General features: G+C 45.0%; 1 protein-coding gene across 1 annotated transcript in view; it reads left to right on the forward strand.

Annotated features, from left to right (window-relative positions):
* The first annotated feature begins 2,916 nt into the window (after positions 1-2,916).
* The window catches only part of LOC124605891, a 374,153-nt gene continuing 356,769 nt past the window's right edge, over positions 2,917-20,300 (forward strand). The window contains exons 1-2 of the mRNA XM_047137839.1: positions 2,917-3,023; positions 4,731-5,064. Coding sequence (XP_046993795.1) covers positions 2,917-3,023; positions 4,731-5,064 — 441 coding nt within the window. The remainder of the gene's footprint in view (positions 3,024-4,730; positions 5,065-20,300) is intronic.

The raw sequence follows: 20,300 nt of genomic DNA on the forward strand, positions 1-20,300 counted from the left end.
CCTTCCATAGTTTGAATCTTTTATTTAGCTGGCAGTAGTGGCGCTCGCTGTATTGCAGTAGCTTGAGTAGCGAAGATTTTAGTGAGGTAAGTGATTTGTGAAAGGTATAGTTTAATGTTACTCAGGGCCATTCTTTTGCAGGGATTTTTGAAAGTCAGATTGCGTTGCGCTAAAAATATTGTATGTCAGTTTAAGGACAGTCGTGTATAATTGTTCAAAGGGGACGTTTCACAGTCATTCCACCAGGAAACAGGTACACGGCTCGTGTTGTCTGTAGTTTAACCATGCCTAGATGGTCAGTACTGCGGTTCGATCGCTTCTGCATTGTTACTTTGCTCCAGGAAGGGTTCTCAAAAAGAGAAGTGTCCAACAGTCTCGGAGTGAACCAAAGCGATGTTGTTCTGACATGGAGGAGATACAGAGAGGTGGTAACTGTCGATAATATGTTCGCTCAGGCCGTCCAAGGGATACCACTGCAATGGATGACCGATACCTACGGATTATGACTCGGAGGAACCCTGACTGCAACGCCACCATGTTGAATAATGCTTTTCGTGTAGCCACAGGACGTTATGACTCAAACTGTGCGCAATTGGCTGCATAATGCGCAACATCACTCCCCACGTCCATGGCGAGATCCATGCAGCGCGGTATTCACATGGGCCCAACAACATGCCGAATGGACTGCTCAGCATTGGCATCACGTTCTCTTCACCGATGAGTGTCGCATATGCCTTCAACCAGACACTCGTCGCAGACGTGTTTGGAGGCAACTTGGTCAGGATGAACGCATTAGGCACACTGTCCAGCGAGCGCAGCAAGGTGCAGGTTCCCTGCTGTTTTGGGGTGGCATTATGTGGGGCCGGCGTACGCCGCTGGTGGTCATGGTAGGCGCCGCAAAGGGCCTACTACACGTGAATGCCATCCTCCGACCTATAGCGCAACCGTATCGGCAGCATACTGGCGAGAGATTCGTCTTACTGGACAATTTGTGCCACCATCGTTCACATGTTGTGAATGACTTCCTTCAGGATAAGGACTACTTCGACTAGAGTGGCCCGCATGTTCTCCAGACATGAATCTTATCGAACTTGCCTGGGATGGATTTAAAAGGGCTGTTTATGGACGACGTGACCCACCAACCACTATGAGCGATATACACCAAATCGACGTTGAGGAGAGGGACAATCTGGAGCAACAATTCCTTGATGAGCTTGTGGATAGTATGCCACGACGAATACAGACATGCATCAATGCAAGAGGACATGCTACTGGGTATTAGACGTACCGGTGTGTACAGCAATCTGGACCACCACCTCTGAAGGTCTCTCTGTATGGTGGTACAACATGCAATGTGTGGTTTTCATGAGCAACGAAAATGGTGGAAATAATGTTTATGTTGATCTGTATTGCACTTTTCTATAGAGGTTCCGGAACTCTCGGAACCGAGATGATGCAAAACTATTTTTGTTTGTGTGTATGGTTCACAGTTAAAATTTTAAGTATTCGGACAACAATTGCTCCCTTGTTGTGGCCTCTCTCTCTCTCTCTCTCTCTCTCTCTCTCTCTCTCTCTCTCTCTCTCTCTCTCTCTATAGGACCGTTACGGAATTCCCAACCCTGTAAATACCCAAGGCGAAAATCACTATTTTTGAATAAATTTGCGTGATACATACCATTTAATAAAATTCTGTACGATTAAATAGAAGAAAAGAAAGTTCACGGGTAAGACCTGAACCCGTACCGGCAACGTGGTAGGCGTGAACCTTAGTCGCTGCACTACGCTCGGTTCCTCAGAACAGAATGAACGTTACAGGTATAGAATGGACGCATAATAAACATTCAACATCGATTTTCTGGGAAACTAGGGGCCAAACTAGTCAGGTACTCGGGAAGGTTCCTTTAAAACATACCTAAGACTATTGAAAAGCCCGTGGTTAACTAGTCTGATGATCGCTTAATGAGTAGAAATTTTATGCCTTTTTACACAAAGCGTTTCACCTGCATTCATCTTCAAATATTTTAGCAAGTCGGCTAATTACGTAGTGGAGGCAATTTGTGAAAGCAGCGCGTAGTTTGCAGGGCTTGTGAAGGCTGGATACGCCTGCACGTATCGAGTGCCCTAAGCCCAGGCAGAATACGGTTTCGCCGCTTGTGCCGAGAATAGAAGCCGAAGTTAGACGTTCTGAGCAACTCGAGACGTCAGAGGTACGAGGCGATAAGATGTCCAACTTGTGCCACGTGAAGGTAGCGCTCGCTTTGATGGTAGCCGGCCAGGTCTCCGCAGCTAATCAACGGTCCAGAGGAATCTCCACCCCCGGTTCTGCCTTAGCAACCGAAACAACAGCGAGTGAGCAGTAACGATTCTGCAGATACTCACCATCAGCTGTTAAGCAAGAAATATTTTTGTAAATTTTCCCAAAAAATGAATCTGGTTTGTTATCGTGACGCTTTTCTGGCGCTAGCGGTCAGTAGTTTCAAAGGCGAGCGAGTTACTGCAATCACCACCTTACATTACAAACATGCTGCTGTCATTGACACTTAGCCGAATTGTTAGCATTTTTGCGTTTACGTTGGACTTCCAGAGCGCAGCTCGGGGACAAGATGACTGAGATCTCGAAAAGAGTATGCATAGACTATAAAGATGAAGAATCATATATAAGCTTTACAAAAATGGGACCTACATTACTGAAGGAAGGACAAAGCGAGAAGTAATGCTGATACGAAAAGGTATCCGACATAGTTGCGTATTATCAGTCGTTATCTTTAACATGTCGGCCTGTGTGGGAGAGAAGTAAGAGAACACTCGCAGACAAGTATACTAATACACGGCCGAATGACAGATACGTTAAGATATGTTAATGATGCAGCTGTCGCACTTAAAAGTGCATAACATCTTCAGGCAATGTTATTTAAAATGGATAATGTTATGAGGGAACAGAATAATATGAAGGTAAATATCTTCAATGCTAAAGAGGTAAAATGTGAAAAAGAAGAGAAAGAGAAAAGTCCAAATTTACATGGGTAATGAGCTATTTGATCAAGTTGAGTAACAATAGATAGGCAAAAGTAGAAGTCACAAGTAGAGTTCGTCAAGCAGAAAGGTGCTTCCAAGAAAAATAAAATCTCGACTCAAAAAGACCCAGCATTGAAATCAGAAAAAGCTTATGTTTAGAGTATGGTTTTGTGAAACGTGGACTCTGGGGACTGAAGAAGAAAAGAAATTAAATTATTTCGGGGTGCGTTCAAAGTGAAGTGAACTGACTGGGCTGCAAACTAAGAAGTTCCCCAAATAGGTGTTCTAAAAGTGTGGCTTCAATTTTATTTTTATGTGGGTTAGGACAGTATCGGTTATTATTGTCGATGCATGAACAACTAAACTGAGAATCTTGTAGTTGTCACATTTTAAGAAATTTATCTTCTTTGGGGTGGGTATCATTTCGATATCTGTAACCGTTTATGAAATATGAGGAATGTTGGGGTTTATCACTCTGGCTTTATCGCTGGCGCGGCGCGATCGCAAATGATAGTGCTACATGAGATCAATTTTCTTGAAATTGGTGACAGACAGATACCTCTACCCAACTCTAAGGAAAAATTCAATATGTTAGCTAAATTTCATACGCTACAGCGTGTTATGTAATATGGACCAAACGCAAAATCATAGCGACCTGTATTTTTAATCGCACATTTTTCCTAATATTGCGCAGTGTCTTACTGTCACATATACCGGGTGATCAAAAAGTCAATATAAATTTGAAAACTGAATAAATCACGGAATAATGTATATAGAGAGGTACAAATTGACACACATGCTTGGGATTACGTGGGGTTTTATTAGAACCAAAAAAATACAAACGTTAAAAAAATTTCCGACGGATGGCACTTCATCTGATCAGAATAACAATAATTAGCATAACAAAGTAAGACAAAGCAAAGATCATCTTTACAGGAAATGCTCAATCTGTCCACCATCATTCCTCAACAATAGCTGTAGTCGAGGAATAATGTTGTGAACAGCACTGTAAAGCATGTCCTGAGTTATGGTGAGGCATTGGTGTCTGATGTTGTCTTTCAGCATCCGTAGAGATGTCGGTTTCATCACGATTCACTTGCGACGTCATGTAACCCCAAAGCCAATAATCGCACCGACTGAGGTCTGGGGACCTGGGAGGCCAAGCATGACGAAAGTGGCGGCTGAGCAGACGATCATCACCAAACGACGCGCAAGAGATCTGTCGGACATTTTGTGAACTTTGCTTTTCTGTTTTTTCTTTTTTTGGTTCTAAGAAAACCCCATGTCCTCCCGAAGCATGTGTGTCAATTTTTACCTCTCTATCTACATTAATCCGTGATTTATTCATTTTTTAAATTTATACTGACTTTTTAATCACCTGGTATATCACAATAACTATGACAGTTAACAAACAAATGGACAGATGATAATAAACCTAAGATAAAAAGCTGTCATTAAAGCAAAAATGAATTTCTTTTCCGAAGAGTTTCTGTGCAATCGTTTGAGGAAGATTGCAGAGTGCGCACGTCGATTCTGTCGTCGGTGAGCGGCCGAAAGGTGGAAAACACTCGTCGGCCTCACCTTTCGAACAAATGAACGAACTCGCCCAGCGCATTGGACGAAAACCGCCCACTGCGCATCGGCCACCGTACCCTGCGCGAACTGCGTAAGAGCTTTGTTTACGTCAGTGGTCGGTGCTCCTGACCCGCTCGCAGAGCCCCGGCACGGCACGTGCCGCCTGCCTCGCTGCTACAGCCGCCGCCGTGCTGTGCAGGGCTGCCGACGGCGGGCTGCGCGTCGCCGGGGTCCCCGTCGGCCGGCTTCGAGTCGCCGGTGTCGTCGCGCGCCAGCGAGTCCGCCGGCCCGGTGGCGCCGTCGGCCGGCGGCTGGCTGCGGGTGTCGCCGGGCAGCGCGCGCGGCCGCCTGCTCTACCGCGTCCAGATGCTGCTGCTGCCGCTGCTGCCGGTGGCGGCGCTGCTCGCGCAGACCGGCGTCAACATGGCCGACGGCATCGCCGTGCACTCGGCCGCCACCGCCGTCGGCAGGCAGGTCAGTAGCAAGCGTCCGCGGCTGTGCACGACAGACGGCACACTTCACTCTGCCAGCTGTTTGCGTTCTTTCCCCCTCCATTTACATATGGAGCGCGGAAACGTGCCTCCGTACGTGCTGCAATTACTCTAACTTGTCTTCATGATCTCTACGTGAGCTGTCATAGGGGTTGTGCTATCTATATCTACACAGATACTCTGCAAGCCACAGTACTGTGCTTGGCGGATTTCTTTTTTTTTTTTTTTTTTTTGTGAATGCACTGCGAGGCACAGTGTTAAAAGAGCAACTAAAAAGGTCAACACTATAAAAGGCACACTAACAGGCAAGGGATTAAGAGAAAACGGCATAATCAAATGTCCTTAGACAGGTTTGTCAAGTGGATAAAACGAACAACGCGAGCAGCTGCTCCTGGGTCATCCGCTAAAATTTCATCCAGAGTATATCGCAGGCCAAGATCAATGCGCAGTGTATTAAAATTCGGACAGGATGTTAAAATGTGGCACACCGTCAGCAATTGCCCACATGGGCAGAACGGCGCAGGAGCAGCCGTCAGCAGATGGCGGTGGCTGAACCGGAAGTGTCCAATCCGTAACCGGGCCAAAACGACCTCCTCCCGCCGAGAAGGGCGTGAAGAGGTCGTCCGAGCCGTGGGGAGAGGTTTCGAGGCCCGGAGCTTGTATTCAGTTAGTGTAGACCAATCGGCATGCCACAGCGATAAAATGCGCTGACAAATGACCCTGCTAAAATCAGATGAAGGCACACAACAAGAAGCTGTCCGAGGCTGGAGGACCGCAGCCTTGGCCGCGGCATCTGCAGCTTCATTCCCGGGGATACCGACATGGCCAGGAACCCACATAAAGGTAACCGGAGAACCGTCGTCCGCCAGCTGCTGAAGAGAGCGTTGAATCAGGTGCACGAAAGGGTGAACCGGATAAGGATCACTGAGGCTCTGGATGGCGATGGCGCTCAGGGGATAAGAGCAGATGGCATAAGCAGAATGTCGGTGGCGGCGGATGTAAAGAACATCCTAATAGAGGGGAAATAGCTCAGCTGTGAAGACCGAACAATGGCCATGGAGCCGGTATGTGAAACTGTGTGCCCCGAGAATAAGAGAACACCCGACACCGTCATTGGTCTTAGAGCTATCTGTATAAATGAAGATCGTATTAATGAACTTCGAACGAAGTTCGACAAACCGCGAGCAGTATACCGAAGCTGGGGTAACCTCCTTTGGGAGTGAGCTGAGGTCAAGGTGAACGCGAACCTGAGCCTGGAAACAAGGTGGCGTTTGGCTCTCGTCCACTCTAAAGGTTACAGGGAGTGGAAAATCAAGTTGCTGAAGGAGGCGACGAAAGCGAACTCCAGAGGGTAGCAGGGCAGATACATACAACCCGTATTGATGGTCGAGAGAGTCGTCAAAAAAGGAACGATAAGACGGGTGGTGGGGCATTGATAATAGCCGACAGGCATACCGAAAAAACAGTATACCACGCCAGTAGGTTAGTACCCTGTACCACTATTAATCTGTTCCATTCATATGCCATGGCCGCGCGGGGTAGCCGCGTGGTCTAGGGCGCCTTGCCACGGTTCTTGCAGCTCTCCCCGTCGGAGGTTCGAGTCCTCCCTCGAGCACTGGTATGTGTGTTCTCCTTAGCGTAAGTTAGTTTCAGTTAGATAAGTAGGGCGTATGACTACGGACCGATGACCTCAGGAGTTTGGTCCCATTGGAACTTACCACAAAAAATTTCCTATTCCACTCGCAAATAGAGTGAGGGAAAAACGACTACCTGTATGCCTCCGTACGAGTCCTAATTTCCCGTATCTTATCTTCGTGGTCCTTACGTGCCGTGGCAGTAGAATCGTTCGGTAGTCGGCTTCAAATGCCGGCTCTCTAAATTTTCTTGACAGTGTCTCTCGAAAAGAACGTCGCCTTCCCTCCAGGGATTTCCATTTGAGTTTCCGAAGCATCTCTGTGACACTTACCTCTTGTTCGAACCCACCGGGAACAAATCTAGCAGCCAGCCTCTGATGCTTGGATGTCTTCATTCATTCCAACCCACTATGGATCACAAGTACTCAAGAATAGGTCGCACCGGCGTCCTATATGCGGTCTCCTTCACATATGAAACCACTCTTTCCTAAATTTCTCTCAATAAACCGAAGTCGACCATTCGCCTTTTCTACTACAGTTCTCACATGCTGGTTCCACCTCAATTCGCTTTGCAACGTTATGCCCAGATACGTAAACGACTTGACTGTGCCAATCAGGACATCAATAATGCTGTATCAGAACATTATAGATTTTTTCTTCCTACTCATCAGCGTCAACTTACATTTTTTCTCCACATTTAGAGCCAGCTGCCACTCATCACACCAACTAGGAATTTTGTCTAAGTCGTCTTGTATCTTCCTACAGTCTTTCAATTTCGACACCATACCGTACTCCACAGCGTCATCAGCAAACAACCGCAGATAGCTGTCCACCCTGTCTGCCAATTCATTTATATACAGACAGAACAACAGCGGTCCTATCACACTTCCCTGGGCACTCCAGACGATACCCCTGTCTCTGATGAACACTCGCCGTCGAGGACAGCAGACTGGGGTGTTTTATCTAACAAGTGTTCGAGGCACTCACATATCTGTGAACTTATTCCATACGCTCGTACATTCGCTAATAGCCTGCAATAGGGCACCGTGTCAAATGCTTTCTGGAAATCTAGAGATATGGAATCTGCCTGCTGCCCTTCATCCATAGTTTTCAGTATACCATGTCACTAAAGGCCAAGCTGAGGTTCGCACGAACGATGCGTTTTAAAACCATGCTGAATAGTGGACATAAGCTTCTCAGTCTCAAAAAAGATTATTATATTCGAACTGAAAATATGTTAAAGGATTGTAGCAAACAGAAGTTAAGGATATTGGTCCATAATTTTGCGGGTCCGTTATTTGCCCGTCTTATATACACAGGAGCCACCTGCGCTTTCTTTCCAGTCACTTGCGACTTTGTGCTGGGTGAGAGGTTCATAATAAATGCAAGCTAACGTAGGGGGCGAATACCGTAGAGTACTCTTTGTAAAATGGAATTGGGATTCCATCCGGACCTGGCGATTTATTTCCTTTCAAATCTTTCAGTTATTTCTGTACGCCAGGAATGCTTATTACTATGTCGTCCATACGGGGGTCTCCCCGATAGTCAAATGACGGTATGTTTGTTGGAATCTTCTGTGACAACGATTTCTTGAACGTGAAATTTAAAACTTCGGCTTTCGTTTTGCTATCTTCAACTGCCGCACCAGAATGGTCAACAAGGGCCCGAATAGAAGCCTTAGACCCGCTTAGAGATTGTACATACGAGCAGAAATTCCACGGGTTCTCTGCCTGACCTTTTCCTAAGTATCACCGTGGTATGCTTCGCACATGAATCCTTTTAGAGACGCACGAATTTCTAGTAACCTTCGTTCGTCGTCATTTATGCGTTACCTTTTGAACCGAGAGTGCAACAGCCTGTGCTTCCTCAGTATCTTCCCAATTTCATTGTTAAACCGTGGTGGGTCTTTTCCATCCTTTAGCCACTTATTACGCACAAAACTCTCCAGACCCCGATTTACAATCTGCTTAAAGTTTGTCCATAATTCCTCTTACATCCGTCTTACTGGAACTAAGTGATGCCAATTCACGGTCTAAGAGCGTTGCTAATAGCTGCTTATCTGCTCAATCTAACAGAAAAACTCTCGTACCGTTCTTGACTGATTTATTAACTTTTGTAATCGTAGTTGCTACAGTGACATCATGATCAAATGGTTTCAAATGGTTCTGAGCACTATGGGACTTAACTTCTGAGGTCATCAGTCACCTAGATCTTAGAACTACTCAAACCTAACTAACCTAAGGACATCACACACATCCATGCCCGAGGCAGGATTCAAACCTGCGACCGTAGCGGTCGCGCTGTTCTTGACTTTAGCGCCTAGAACCGCTCGGCCACTCCGGCCGGCATCATGATCGGTAATCCCCGTTCCTATACTGACGTTGTCCATAAGGTCCGGCTTCTGTATAGTTACTATATTCCTAATCATCATTTAAAGCGGATTCTCTCTGTGATCATCTCCCACTGGTGAAACAAGCCTGTGACCATTCGTGCTGCCCTTCTGTCTAAACGTTCAATATCCGCTGCTAGTTCTACTTAGTACGGATCCCGCACACTTCAGCAATATTCTAGGACGCGCTGCACGAGCCATTTGTAAGCACTTTCTTTGTAGACGTTGTAGCTTTCTGTACACGCTTTGTGGTTCTTTAGTGGATACAGGAGCGAGGAACAGATGTGATACGTGTACAGAGAATTCAGATATTAATTTATCCTACATCTAATACCAAATACTAAAAGTAATACATAACTTTGCTGTAGTTGCAGCGTTAGTTTCTAACAGCAGGTTTGAACGTTGAAAAAGGTACAAAGGTTTACAATTCAATCAGTCTGTAAATGTTACGAAATAGCAAACTCACGAAGGGGATCTGTGCACCGATGTTTGAAACTAAGCAGACCCGCAGCTGGAGCTCCATGCATGCCACAGGCAGCGGCGTGTGCGTCCACGGCAGCGTCCTCGCGTTGCGGTCGCGGCTGTAGCAAACGCGGCGGTGAGGCCAGAGGAGAGCTTATTTTAATGCGCTGCCGATACCGCACTGGACTGATTGTTTTTCCCCCAGTATTCATCCAACCATGGGAAAAATGGTCCCATAAAAGCACAAAAAATGCGAATATGTTTCAGTTTATTTAAAAGACTAACTGAAAATTGGGGCTGTAAATGCCTCATTCTGCCTTCCTCAGCACCTTTAAAAATTTTCACAGAAATTTTGGCATAAGAACAATTCTAACTTCAAACTCAAACACACACACACTACTCCATCGCTGTACGTTGCCCATACCCACCCACCCCCAGTTGCCCTCACCCACTCACACAGTTAGCCCAACTCACTGTTAATATCTCTTTTTTTTTCTCGGTCATTGCCTCCCATGTCACAGCCATAGTCTGCTTCGTTCTGTCCTACCACTACAGTCAGTCTCCTCCCACTGTCGCTGTCTCCCTTTCGCTCTCTGCTGCTATCTCATTTGTTCCTTCCCACTGCCGCTGTATCTTCTCATTGTCACTATGTCTCTCTTCCACGTTGTCATTCTGTTATAGTCTGTCTCTCATTATCACTGGCTATCAACCACTTTCACTTTCTCATTTTCTTTATTCCTCTCCGACTTCCGCCATCTTCTTCACTCTTTTCCTAGCACTGTTCTGTCACTGTCAACTGTGTTACATTGCCACTGTGCGCCTCTCTTTCTTTCACACTTCCATTCTCTCTTTCGCTCTTTCTATAACACAACCAGTGTCAACTATCTTCTAGTATTTACTGATTATCCGTCTCTTTCCTACTGCCACTGTCTCCTTCTTTCTCAGCACAAAAAAGGGCGAACAAATTTGTGGGAAAAATTTTCAAAGCGCTGAGGAAGATAGAGAGTGCCAGTTGGAACCCCACTTTTCCCGTCAGTTTTTTTTTTAAATAGACAGGAACATATTCGTATTTTTTCTGCTCCGATAGCAGAATTATTTCGCTGGTTCCATTTTCTCCTGCTGCAGCAGGACATGGGACTCGTATGAAAAGAAATGTATTGGTCAGTAAAATTTAGATAGTTTACTTATGTAAAACTGAAATAACACGAAACTAATTTCACACAACAGACCGCATTTCACGTGCAAGAATTTTTAAATGTGCGTCAGTACTACAACACGGGGTTCCCATATGAAAACGGGAACGCTTTATAGCTTATTTCCCCGTTCTACGTCTCTTTATAAACAACGTTTCCTCCTCACGCCAGATTTTAAATTCGCATTTTATGTCTACAAGTTGGGTGACTATTAATGTCTGTATATCGGAAACAGATAAAGAAACGAACGAAATTTTCAAGGCTAATCGAAATCAGGATCTTAGGAAGATATCATAAAAATTGCAGCCATTTGCTGTTCATACCGTCTTGAAATTCTCGGTTGAGTTTTGGTCGGCTGATGATGGCGGAAATGTAATAAAAAAACTTTTTTTGAGATTTTCTGCGGAATCGGCCATGAACAAATGGCAACTCCATAAGTCTCATCAAGCCCACAGCAGACCACATCAAGTACAAAAAGAACTAACCGATTTTCTCCATTTGCCCATGCAGCAAGAAGTGTCGAGTACTCATACTTTGACACTGTACTGTAAGACAGTGACACTAAGACGATCCTTTTGTGGAGTCTACAAATGGTCCCTAGCCCAAGGGCTATCGAAAACGTTTGACCCTCTCTTTTTATCACCAATAGAAACTAAGTTATGAGCACAGAAAGTCACGTTTTATGCGCTGCGGTTTGGAACATACTAGGTACTTTTGCTGTTCCATGCGTATCGGTAACACAACGACTACCACCTGCTTTACCCACGACTGAACCTATGTGATTATTCCATTTCAAATCCGTAGTAAGTGCCACACCTAGGTATTTTTATGAGATGACAGATTCCAAAGGTGGATCACTGGGGCTATAGTCATAGGTACGTACATTTATTCGTTTTGTGAAGTACATAGTTTTGCATTTCTGAAAATTTAAAGCAAGTTCCCAATCTTTGCACCACTTTGTAATCTGATCAAGGTATTTCAACCAGTACTTCATCATAGATAACTGCTTCATCTGCAAATAATATACGACATGAAATTACTTCTACATCTGACGATGACTCTCCTTCCCAGATACTGTAATCTGCTGCGTTCTCGCTACCAAAAAATTCTCAATCCAGGCACAAACACCGCTTGATACCCCGTACGATCGTACTGTTGAGAGTAAGCGTGGATACGGTTCTGAGTCAAACGCTTTTTAAAAACAGAGAAAAACTGCATCTACCTGACCTCCTTGATCCACAGCTTTCAGTGCGAGTTGCGTTTCACATCACGATGTTCTCGGAAACCGTGTTGATTCGCTTGTAGAGGCTCGTACTGTTTGAAATGCATCATTATGTTTGAGCTCAGAATATATTACAAGATTCTACGACAAATAGATGTCAAGGATATTGGACGGTAGTTTTGTTGTGGCGTAACAAGACAGCTACGCCACACTGAAGTAGCCGTGGACGTGCGCGAGGGCAGTTTACCGGGCCGCGCAGTGCGCACGGCAGGCCGGGTAATGTTACACACGGCTGGCGAAGTTGCAAATGAGTCCTGAGCAAAGTCAAGTGTGTCTTGCCTATCCAATATGTCTATCACTTGCTGAAGGGAGGGATTAACTAGTTTCAAAATTTGCTCCCGTATACGAACATCAGAAACGTTCTGTGCCATTGCATCACGTACCATTGTATCTGAATAAGGGAGTCCACATTCACACTCAAAAGCACAATCCCTTGTAAGGCCTTGCAATGTTGCAACCCACTCCCTATTAGTCTGACCGGCCGCACGTTTTGTACGAAAGAACGTATACCTTTTTGCAATTACATTAACTGTTTCTTTGAAATAGGCGTCCAATGCCGACAAAATTTCTTCGTAGGACAGAGTTGCTACGTCGCGTCGGGGAAACAATTTCACTATCACACGGTAGGTGGACACACCGACACAGGATAATAAGTGAGGCTGCCGCTCATTACCTTGAATTCTGTAGGCGGCGAGATGAAATCCAAACTGGCGTGACCACTCAGTCCATGTCTCTTGGGTTGGGTCAAACTTGCGAAACGGCGGGGCAACTGCATGTTGTGGCTGCGGTAGCGGTGAAGCGGCGGCTGCCGCATCGGTTTGAATGGCACGTTGACCCTGGACGAGCTGTCCAAGGGCATCCAATAACGCCTGCGTCTGCTGATTCTGCAAGCGATAAAATTCGGACAGTACATCTGGCGAAGCCATGACACGTACAAACAACTGGGCAAACCTCCATTGCGTGCCGCAAATGTCAGTTAAAAAGTTATTCAGGACAGATCATCCCTGTGTTAGGACAGTGCACACATGGCGACGAGGATGGGATTAAAAAAGGATTTCGCATTCGTATTGCTCTAATTTCTGGCGCCGTTACAAACCGCCTTCTTTCTCTTTGATTGATGCGGAAACCGATGAAGTGGTCGAATCTTTTCCGATTGATTTTCGTCGTGTAGTTACAGCCACAGCTGCTGACCCTGTCCTTGCTACCGTTTTGCGTTTTGTTGCTACGCAATGTCGTCCGTACAACTGGGCGAGTGCTCGTCCGTATCTCGAGACCTGCCTTGTGGTGGCGCTCGGTCTGCGATCACACTGTGGCGACACGCGGGTCCGACATGTACTAATGGACCGCGGCCGATTTAAAGCTACCACCTAGCAAGTGTGGTGTCTGGCGGTGACACCACAGTTTTGTGGATTACTTCTGCTACCCTTCTTGCGGACGGGTGTGCTCTGAACTCTCTTCCAACTAATGTTCACAGATTTTTGTTAGTGTGATCTACGGGAGATTATATTTAAAAGAGGAACTAACTCAGCCGCAAATTGGCTATAGAAACTGATAGGGATTCCATTCATTCCAGCCACCACCACTCCACACGCAACATGCAACTTCGTTCTTCGCGCGTAGGGATGAAAGACGTTCAGAAACGACCCCTTTACATCAAAGCTAACGTGCAACAGCGGACGAGAATGCTCTCTGGTGTAAACGCAAGGCGGGCATTCGCTTGCGTTCGTTCGTATTCCGCTGGCTGCCTGTCTCTTAGCGAACCGTCCAAATAGAGAGAATAACATAGAGAGAAAGGTTGTGGCCCGTCATTTAGCTCACCCTGCGGTGCCTAGCTGTACTGTCGGCCGCCATGTTTTGATAAGGCATTCTGAGGTTGACTTGAAAGCGGTAGAGTACGTTCTCCAGCTCGTAAGATATCCGATTACCTAATTCATTTGCGAAATCACGACCACCGTTTGCACAGTGTGTAACTACACCCACCGAAGTAACTACGAATTTTTTTTTATTTTAAGTGAATAATGTTTACAAATATTACCTGTTAGTGATTATGCCAATACTTGACCTATATCGTATCCTAATGTTCATGTTCACGCCCTATTTAGCGGCAGTTTGCCATTAAAAAAAATGGCTCTGAGCACTATGGGACTTAACAACTATTGTCATCAGTCCACTAGAACTTAGAACTACTTAAACCTAACCAACCTAAAGACATCACAGAACACCCAGTCATCATGAGGCAGGAAAGTGCCATTTTACCTTCAGTTTTCGTCATAAGAACGAAAAGTGTAAGGTATATTAAGAAAATGTATATTACATAATGGGAAAGTCCCTTAGTATTTTGACGGATATTATGTACATACATCGTAAATAAACTACAGAAAGTGCAAAGGGGTCCACTACGTAACTTCTATCACTCATTTTGCAAAATCTGGCTCTGTATATAAGCAGAGTAATCTGATTAATGAGAAGGACAAAGTAGTATATTTGTTATTAGTAATAAACTCACTATCAACCAAAAACTCCTCTGCATATTCGACTACGTACACTTTCCGTAGTTTTCCTTTTGTAAATGCTCCGCTACTGATGGTGTGTGACTACACTATTTACTATAAAAGCTACTGACACTGTCGAGAGATGATTTTTACAAAGTTTACTCCGCTATACTCAGAGGTATTATTGTTTCTGACTGTAATTATTGTTAAAAGTTAACAGCTGAAAGCTATTTCGTAATTCCCGTACCTACTACCATGCACAACAGTCCTTTCTTTTCTTTCCACAAAACGTGACGGAAGGATGTTCAGTTTGCTACATTCCAGGCATGGTGTCGCTTCTCAGAGCTATTCTCTCTGTCTTTGGAAACATAAAGGAAGTTCGCGGCCCCCCACTCCAACTGTATTACTACAGAAAGCTTACGTCTGCTACCTAGGCCACTTTCTGTTAGTGTTAACGTGACTTGTGTGAGCGATACAATGGTCTAGAGAGAATGCAGTGTTGCTGCCAGAAGAGTATAGATATCATACGTGCTTCTCGGATCCAAGACGTCCACAGCACAAATGCCATAGGAAGACATATGATTGGTACAAAATTTCTAGAGCACTAAAAGGTCGTGTTGGGGACGTGAGAAAGACGATAAATTGTGCCATGCTTGCATCAGGTGGGAACGAAGTGAATGAGCACAAGTTTTCAAACTCTTTTTATTCACAACGGAAAGCACAGAAAATTTCCTTGAAAGTGAACAACTATGAATATGCATCTATTGTGGAGACTAAATTAAAAATATACGAAACAGTTGATCGTTGCCGTTGCTTGCGTTCATGGTACCTACAATTCCATAACTGATGTACCACTGTTATGTTAGAGATTTTTTTATGATGATTAAAAGTGTTTTAACCGGGATCATGCTACCTGCCCTCCTACAAACTACACTTCACAACAGAATGAAAGGATTACTTTTTTGAAACACCGTAATTGTCTCCCATTTCGGCGTAGGAATTTGAAATTTATCTGAAAGGCGCATATATCCTTTCACTGTAATGGTGCAATAGCACGGCACCCTCCAACGTCTCCCTCGGGCTAGGCGACGTTCCAAGCAGAAAGGAGTCATCACATGCTGAAGAAAGGCCACAGCTCAGAAATTCGTGTGATATGTAAGGTAGGTTAATTATGTCACATTGGCATCAAATTTAACCGTGGTCGTGTCATGCGAAGGGAAGATCGTCACACTTCATCTTACCCACATTTCACCCTCTCTGCGATGGAGGTCAGAACCACGACCCCCACCGTTCAAATCTCGAGGTTTGTTATTGGTTGCCGAGTAAAACATTTCAGACGTACCTCCGCTCAGAAGCGACAAGGAAAGACGTCAGAAAGTGGCATAATGGTCGTCAGTGAAACCACCGCTTCCATTGGGGCGTTGATTCCAACAGGACAATTTTCTTGACAATAGTTGTCACTGCCGACACAGTGCAGACAACTCAACCTTTATCTAAGGACAGCAACGACATTAAATATGATCACACTCCTTCGGAGAGCAGTGCGACTGAAGTTTTCCCCTGTTGTACATGTTGGAAACACTAGGGAGCGATCGAAACCGTTCGATGTAGTGAGAATAACAGCAACTACCCTCATAAAACGATGTATTGCATGCATTACACATAATCTCCATATAGGTGCTGAGACTAGTGAAAATTTCAAAAATAGGTTGCAGCAATCTTCACACTGCTGAACTCAGAATGCATAATGCTCACGACAGAAAATTAAGTTAGTTGTATTACATGTGAAACAAAGGGGCGGGAGAGAGTTAGTTAATAACCACACACAACTTATGCAGAATCTGACTTACTCGTTTACATATCAAAGTACATATAGAAAAGACGTTTGTAGCTAGTGACCTGTAAAAGGGAATATTTTTTATCTTTATTTCTTTCTATTTCTTACGTAGTGCATTTTCTCTCTTAGATTAAAGTAGCACTATAACGTTGATTTCGAAAATGCAGGGAAGTTCGTCTCTTTCAACAGTGAAATATTCATCTGACGGCATCCACGTTTACTCTGCGCTTGCATTCACCGCGTACATTCCAGCAGAGCTCAAAGGTCACGTTGAGGCTGTACGTCATACTTGAGAGAATTGTGGAACCTCTCTTTTTAGAAGCGTTTATAGAACTTCAATTACGTCACAGGCTTTGATCCCTTTCTCCGTGAAAGGCAGAAGAGCTTAATCGTTACTACGACTTAATCTAATATATTTGCTAAATGTGATTCGTAATTGACAAGACAAGGAAATAAATTACAGGTAACGTTGTAAGGCTTGTACCTCTACATTTTTCCAGAAAGTCATGCCCCGAGTAAATGCATTTTGTGCCGCACGGCGAAAATCTTCTGAAGTAAAACTTATATCTCTCCCGCTTGTCTATCTTGTGACATCATAATAAGTTGGGTACTGTCGTTCCAAAAATCCTGTGACCATGCTGACCCATACGAACTGAAAGTATTATAATAGTACAAGTTTCTTCTTGAAGACGACTACGCTAGCGTTCAAACTGTGTAGTAATTAGTAAAAAGTGGCACTTATGGTTTAGTAATGGTAAATAATTTCACTGGCGTGTTACAGTTGTGCAATAGTCTCCATGCACATTACAGAGTTACAGCGATAACTAAATAAAAGAGATTAATAGATCAGTAAAGAAATGTTATCGTGGGAAATGTATACTCACAAACTCTTCCTCCATTATATTCAGACTTCATTTGTTTTGCGTTATCAGTATGGAGATGATGACGCATGAATTTTATTAACTGTTCAACTGTGTGTGAATTCCTAAGGGACCAAACAGCTGAGGTCATCGGTTCCTAGACGTAGACAATACCCTCACCCGACTCGAACCTCCGGCGGGGGCGGGAGGGGGGGGGGGGGGGGGAGCCTCGGGCACACAAAATCCGTGACATGGCGCCTGTAAACGCGCGGCCACTCCGTACGGCGAATTTTATTAGTTACTACACCTGTTACCTGTTAACCTAGTTTTCTTATATATCCGTATCTCTAGCTCGTTATCTGCGTTCTCGACCAACAAATCAAGATAATTTAAATTTTCTTGTTCGCTCGTTCTCTACTGTGAATACGGTATTCTTATGCATCTTGTTAAGGTCACCTGCCGTTTCATTAAGTCATTCTAGGATCGTTGAAACACTTCACGTATGTCGTCAACGTATCTTCTGTAAATAAGTAGTTTATCGCTGCGAATAAGGTCCACTGAACATAATTATAAACGAAATGTTTCGGAGGTTGAGAAGCGCCTTACCAAAGAGCAGTACTCGTTAGGAAGCACCACAGGCAGCTCGAATCGTAGTACCGAGAAGAATTTGAAGAAAATAGAAATAATTTGTGCCCTGACAGAAAAACAATTCATTGTGTTAAGCGAATAGACATAAGTGCTTATGGTGACATCAGTTAGTGTGGAAGTAGCTGGCGCAAGAGAAAAAAGATGAATCGCTGGTTTGGCAGAGTACCAATGTAGAGTTTTATCTATTGTTTTTTTTTGTATTTACATTAGCTACGATTAGTGTATGATAAAGTTGCGCGTTGAGCAATCATCAAATCCGAAATTTATAAAGGGATTATTCCCGGTCGTCGAATTACCCATAGTCGTGACCCCGACGAAGAGGAGATTTGGAACTGAGCTTATTTTTCGTTTTGCGATGATGAAGGACGTGACATTGCAATCGCCAAGGACTGGAGCTAAAGTGGAACAAACCACATCTCCAGCTAATCCGCGACTTGCAACCGGCTACTTGAATAGGCAAGACTTGTATTGCGCGACCCGTTTTGGTCGTGTCAGACCTCCGCCGCTCTGGTCTAATCGGCCACTGACGTGATTCACGCACAGAGAGCGCATCTTTCAACAATGCAAATAGAAATAGCCCCCCCCCCCCCCCCCGTTCGCTTACAGACGCGAAAGTGTTAAGACGTGCTACGCGGTCGCTCTTCCGTGTGACGCTTGTGTTTACCTACTAGTGCACGCGCGTAACAGCTTTCGTTTAGTACGGTTTTCTGTTAGGCACATTAACACCTGACATTACTATCGGTGACGGCAAGCCCCGCCATGTATGGTGGAGTGTATGGAGAAGCGGGTGGTGACTTCGACTCCCCTATGGGACAACATCAACAACAACCACCTGCCCAGCGGCTACATCCAGATGCAGCACCCTTACCAGCTCCTCCAGGAGCTACATTGGACAACACGACGGTTGTGATCAGCCACTCGTTAGCAGTTGTTCGGGGAGAATCTGGAATACAGCCGGCAGAAGAGCATATGGATTTATCGGAACAGGATTCCTCCAGCTTCTCCACTACGAGAAACAAGCGACAAAGTGAGGTCAGTTTGGATTTAAGAAATTCCAAAACCTTCATAGCAGACGCTACCTGATGTTTCAAATGTGGCTGACCCCCCTGTAGCAACTGCTTCTGGGCTCACTCCTACCCAACCTGCTGCAACGAACGCCCCTCCTGTGGGACCTGCACCTACTCCGAGGTCTCTCAACTTTTACAAACGTACAGATAGGGGACCATTCGTACTTTACATGGAATGTTTGGACAAAAACTTAGGCCGCTTGAACCCTATGGCACTAGGGAAATTATTGGATATTCCCTTGCCAGAAGTGAAGAATTCTATACTTAACATCTCTTCAGCAGGAAAAACAATAGTTAAGGTGGAACTGAAAACCCCAGACAAGGCTAATTTCCTAGTTACCAGTGAGGTATTAAAGTCAAAAAATATAGAAGCTTACAATCCTTCCTTTGTTGTCCACAGGCTAGGAGTAATCAGGAAAGTAGACACCAACCTTGAAGAAGCGGAGATTTTGGAAGTCGTACAATCTCCCTTCCCTGTTGTAGGCGTTCGGATGTTTACGAAGAGATATGGTAAAGACCAAATCGTTAAATTGCAGACCTGTTTGTTAACCTTCGACTCTCAAACCTTACCGGAAGCCGTGTCTATTCACGGAACAAGATGTCCCGTAGACCTTTATGTACCAACTGTCAGGCAGTGCTTTAATTGTCTTCGTTACGGGCACATCAGCACACAATGTCGATCTCAGATTAGCTGCATTAAATGTAGTGGTCCACATAATGTTGAATCCTGTGTCTCACCTATCACTATTTGCGCTCATTGCGGGGGACAACACGCATCCACGGACCGTTCCTGCCCGGAATACCATATACGGCGACGAGCTCAAGAATTAGCTACGTTCAACAACATTGACTTTAGGGATGCGCTGTCTATTGCTCGTATGCCAACCTATGCATCCGTCACGGGGGTTCAACAACATCACTTGCCGGCTCCGATCATTCCTGCGCCAGCAAATTTGGGGTCCTCGGACTTTCAAAACCCACAACTCTTCCCGCCGCTGCCCGCCGCATGCATGCAGAGTCAACAACGCGGAAGTGGGGACGCAACTCAGTGTGCAACTGTGCCCCAGCAGACACACGTCGCTTACCGGCCTCCCCGGCGGCAGGCGCAAGTAAACAACCCAAGTAACGTTCGTGAGTGGTGTCAGTACCGCAGCCTGTTATATCCCATGCAACATTCATTCACTCCTATCAGCCAAAATCCATACCAGCCTGCTGCCCACAGATTAGCAACCCCCCAAGCGCCGAATCAACGATAGCCTCAAGGTCATGCTGAACTTATAGATAACATAATAAATGTGATTGATATTGTCATGCAAAACATGAGACAAAATAGTGCTATGAACAATTCCGATATC

Source organism: Schistocerca americana, chromosome 3, assembly GCF_021461395.2.
Source record: "Schistocerca americana isolate TAMUIC-IGC-003095 chromosome 3, iqSchAmer2.1, whole genome shotgun sequence".
Classification (NCBI taxonomy): Eukaryota; Metazoa; Arthropoda; class Insecta; order Orthoptera; family Acrididae; genus Schistocerca; species Schistocerca americana.